The sequence below is a fragment of the Candida theae genome (assembly GCF_024610275.1).
Source record: "Candida theae strain CBS 12239 chromosome Unknown scaffold141, whole genome shotgun sequence".
In the NCBI taxonomy this organism is placed as follows: Eukaryota; Fungi; Ascomycota; class Pichiomycetes; order Serinales; family Debaryomycetaceae; genus Lodderomyces; species Lodderomyces theae.
Genome location: NW_026261377.1, coordinates 1 through 4686, shown reverse-complemented (window position 1 = coordinate 4686; position 4686 = coordinate 1). Strand labels below are relative to the sequence as shown.

At 39.7% G+C, this 4686-nt stretch overlaps 2 protein-coding genes across 2 annotated transcripts; both read left to right on the top strand. All coding sequences in view use genetic code 12, as the record gives it.

The window, feature by feature from the left end:
- Positions 1 to 230: 230 nt before the first annotated feature.
- Positions 231 to 1883, top strand: KGF57_001251 (sugar porter family MFS transporter; the record flags this gene model as incomplete). The annotated part of the gene is made up of 1 exon (XM_051750437.1): positions 231 to 1883. The coding sequence occupies one exon, from the start codon at positions 231 to 233 to the stop codon at positions 1881 to 1883; it is 1653 nt and encodes a 550-aa protein (XP_051610244.1).
- Positions 1884 to 3246: 1363 nt separating this feature from the next.
- HSP30 (Hsp30p) lies at positions 3247 to 4242 on the top strand (the record flags this gene model as incomplete). Its single annotated transcript, XM_051750436.1, has 1 exon — positions 3247 to 4242. The coding sequence occupies one exon, from the start codon at positions 3247 to 3249 to the stop codon at positions 4240 to 4242; it is 996 nt and encodes a 331-aa protein (XP_051610243.1).
- Positions 4243 to 4686: the final 444 nt, after the last annotated feature.

The window sequence follows — 4686 nt, the reverse complement described above, 5'->3', positions numbered from 1 at the left end:
ATGTTGGGGTAAAGGGGCTGGGTATATTGTTGTCCGTAATTGCAAAGGTACAATGGTAGCTTTATTGATAAACATTGCATACTCCACAATACCCCAGAGCCAACACGTACAGTCTAAAGAGAATCTACTTTCTCATCATCCGTATAAATAATCAGACAAATCTGCCACCTCCTCGAACCGAATCTCAAGCCACTACCCCATCAATTGATCCATAACGAAATACGACGATCATGTCAGCCAAAATTGAGCGTATATTTGCTGGTCCTGCTTTGAAAGTGGCCAATTTTTTAGACAAGCTCCCCAAAATTTACAATGTTTGGTTTATCGCTAGTATCTCAACCATTGCTGGTTTAATGTTTGGGTTTGACATTTCATCCATGTCAGCATTCATCGGAGCCGAGGCATATTCAAACTATTTCCATCACCCGGGCTCAACAATGCAGGGGTTCATTACCGCTGCTATGGCATTGGGATCCACATTTGGCTCAATTGCATCTTCATTTGTCTCTGAGCCTTTTGGAAGAAGATTATCGCTTTTGATTTGTTCCTTGTTTTGGATTATTGGCGCTGCTATACAATCCTCAGCACAAAATGTATCCATGTTAATCGCTGGTCGTATCATTTCTGGATTGGGTGTTGGTTTCGGCTCCTCAGTTGCTCCTATATATGGTGCTGAGATCTCGCCACGTAAAAGAAGAGGTGCGGTCAATGGTCTTTTCCAATTATCAGTTGCTACGGGTATCATGATTATGTTTTATTTCTGCTATGGTGTGGGCCACATTAAAGGTGTGGGTAGTTTCAGAATTGGTTGGAGATTTCAAATTGTCCCTGGAGCTCTTTTGTTGCTTGGATGTCTTATCATTCCTGAATCTCCACGTTGGTTGGCAAAGCAAGGTAAGTGGGAACAAGCTGAAATGATTGTTTGCAAGATACAAGCTCGGGGAAACTCTGAAGACGAAGAGGTGTTGATTGAAATTGCAGAGATTAAGGAGCAGTTGTTGATTGACAACGAAGCAAAGTCTGTGGGATATGCAACCTTGTTTAAGAAAAAGTTTATTTCGAGAACAATTACTGCAATCTTTGCCCAGATTTGGCAGCAATTGACAGGAATGAATGTTATGATGTACTACATTGTGTACATTTTCCAAATGGCGGGATATAGTGGAAATGCCAACTTGATTGCCTCATCTATTCAGTATGTCTTGTTTGTTGCATGCACCATTCCGGCATTGTTTTTCTTTGACAAGTTTGGAAGAAGACCCGTTTTGATTGTTGGTGCGATTTTGATGATGGCATTCCAAACTGGTCTTGCTGGTATCTTGGGTGCGTATGCAGTACCATGGGCCGACTCTGGTAACGAGTCCGTCAACATCAAGATTCCTGCTGAAAACAAAGCTGCGTCAGCGGGAGCTATCGCATGTTGTTACTTGTTTGTTTGTTCCTTTGCTGCCACTTGGGGTGTCGGTATTTGGGTTTACTGTGCTGAAGTTTGGGGTGACAATAGAATCTCGCAAAGAGGAAACTCTTCGTCTACTTGTGCTAATTGGGTTGTCAATTTTGCTATTGGAATGTACACCCCCTCAGGGTTTAGAACAATCAGTTGGAGGACATACATCATTTATGGAGTTTTCTGTCTCGCCATGGCAATACATGTCTACTTTGGGTTCCCAGAGACCAAAGGTAAGAGATTAGAGGAAGTGGGACAAATGTGGGATGAAAAGGTTCCAGCTTGGAGATCAGCTTCATGGACACCTACTATTCCACTCACTGGTGATTCTGAACTGTTGAGAAAATTGAGCGTTGACCATGTTGAAAATGTTGACGCAAAGGAAAGCGAAAGAGTTGTTGTCGATAATGTCAGCTCTGGTGAAAGTCTCAACTAGTTAATAGAAGCTGACAGAAGTTTTCCTTGTGTTTGAAATGGCGTTTCAATGTATAGCAATCTATATGGCATTGGTACGATATTGTATAGTTTTTAGTTAAAGAAGCTTTTGATAGATTGGAGATCACAATTAGTTCACCTCGGAGCGGAAAATTCGGAACGGCTTAAGAACTGTTGCAAAAAAAAAAAAAAAAAAAAACAAACTAATGACTAAAACCAATGCTGAGAAAAATTATTTTGAAGGGGGGAAAAGAATACTCGAGAAGCTTCAATGGAAACAGGGAAGCTGGGCTTCATAATCTTCACAATAGAAGTTTATGCGCTCTTATCCGCGGCAACTCAGTTCCGTCGCAAAGGACACATTTAGAATTTGCACCTTGACCATCTACTCCACTTCTTAAAGGATGCAAAATTGGATTTACTGTTTTAGTTATGGTTCTCGGAGTTCCGCTGTGTTGGAGGGATCGCGAGGGTAGACTTAAAATGCACAAGCCGAGACTCTTAGACGATATTATGAATATCATATGATGTATAATTAAACACAAAGAATATTATGCATGTCATTAAACCGTCGTGTAAAGTTTATGGTCATGTAAAATTAATTTCAAAGGGATGGGCTTTATATGAAGGTGAATAGTTTAGCGCCGGATAACCAGGTAAAGATGTTGTTTTTCTTTGCGGTTAAGGAAAAAAAAAATGATGATACGATTCCTTGCATATTGATTTAAACTTGCCTATGCATTACACATTGTAAAATCGGATACAAGTGCAAGTCAAGGGATGAATCGATCCTTTACTGCACCCACGAATACGCCAAGCTATTCCAAATTCAAATACCTGACTCTAAAACGTAGATGAGATTGCCCACTTCNCTAAACACATACCATACCCCACCAAGGAATTACTAATCGTTAAAGTGTGTTTTTTCAAATGAATCTTGCACATATTTCATTTGTGTATTGCGTTGCGGGAATTTTTTTTTCATTTTTTATTTTTTTCAGCTGCTCTTGCATATTTTGAGTTTTGTGTTTTGTGTTGTCTTCCGTGACTTCCTGTACTGTACTCTTTCCCCATCCTGAACTTCCACTGAGTTCTCTCAAGTAACAGTGACATGGACAAACGTCATTTCAAAAAATTGCAGTCACTCGCCTTCACTAATTTGGGTATAAATAGGGGTGGTGTTTACCCCTATTTCCCGTCTGCCCCCCCTAATTTCTGGCTTTCTTTTCTATCTTCAACAATCATCAACACACAAATATTTTTTTCACAATTCACTTAGACTAATAGCCCGTTTTGCAGCCAGTTTATACGCCAACACAAAATCAACTACAATTTTTCCTCGCTACAAAACATCTTCACAAAATATGAGCTTCACTCAATTGACTGACTTGGTCAAACGTAACCGTGCCGTTGACATTAATCCACCACCTGCTGAGTCTGATATCAACTTGACCAGCCATGGTAGTGATTGGTTATGGGCTGCGTTTTCTGTATTTGCATTGCTTGCAATTTGCCATGGTTTCATCTACAGTTTTGTTAGTGTCCGCAGAAGTGGCATCAAGAAGTCATTGTTGACCATTCCATTGTTTACCAACGCAGTTATGGCTTTTGCTTACTATACTTATGCCTCAAACTTGGGTTTCACTTGGATCGAAACCGAATTTCACCATGTTTCTACAGACAGAGGATTATATGTTCGTCAAATCTTTTACACAAAGTTTATCGGATGGTTCTTGTGCTGGCCATTGTTGTTGGTCATTTTCACTGTCAATACTCACACAAGCTTGACTGACGATAGAGAAGACATTTTGAAAAAGATTGTTCAAGTTGTTTCGGCCATTTTCACTAGATTCTTGTCAATTGAAGTGTTTGTTTTGGGTTTGTTGATTGGTGCTTTAATCAGATCTACCTACAAATGGGGTTACTTTACTTTTGCAACCGTGGCATTGTTGTTTACCATTTATCTCGTTTGCGTTGATTTGCATCACAGCTTCCAATCCGTCAACAAGAATTTGATTGCTAATTTAGTCATAATTTTGGAGATTGTAGTTTGGATCTTGTACCCAGTTTGTTGGGGTTTGTCCGAGGGTGGTAATGTCATCCAACCAGATTCAGAAGCTGTATTTTATGGTATTTTGGATCTCATCAATTTTGGATTCGTGCCTGTGATTTTGACTTGGATTGCCGTGAACACCATTGACGAGGATTTCTTTACAAAAGTCTGGCACTTCCATTTGAACAACAATGTTCATGTTGATCGTGATGCAGAAAAGTCTGTTGGTGACGACACCCCAAGACATTCGGGCGACACTACTGTTGCACCAGCTGGCGTGCATCAAGAGGAGGAACAACAAGTTTAGCTGTTCCGGCAAGAGACTATTTGAACATTTATGAGAACAGTGAGATATGAAATTTTGATGACTATCTTTTTCTACAATTTTAGTTCTGGTGAATCCGATCTGTGCTGCTTTGAGAAATACATACTTTAATACTTTAATATCAACAGTTTCACTTCCATATGAAGTACCTATAACATTGTAGTAGCACTTTCAGGACGAATTCCATTGGCTAATTGTCCATTCTGTTCTGTAGATATCTTGACAAGACAGTACAATGGCTACAGTTTCACTGAGTATCAACACTACATGTCTTTTGATTTACTACTTGTATGTTGAATGTGGAATGAATCCTTGCTTGGATTCATTACATCTATTTCAAGATAGCTAATTCATGTTTCCTGTCAAAGGCACACTTTAACTTCTGGAATGACGTATCACCGAGTTTATTCTCTCTCTCTCTCTCTC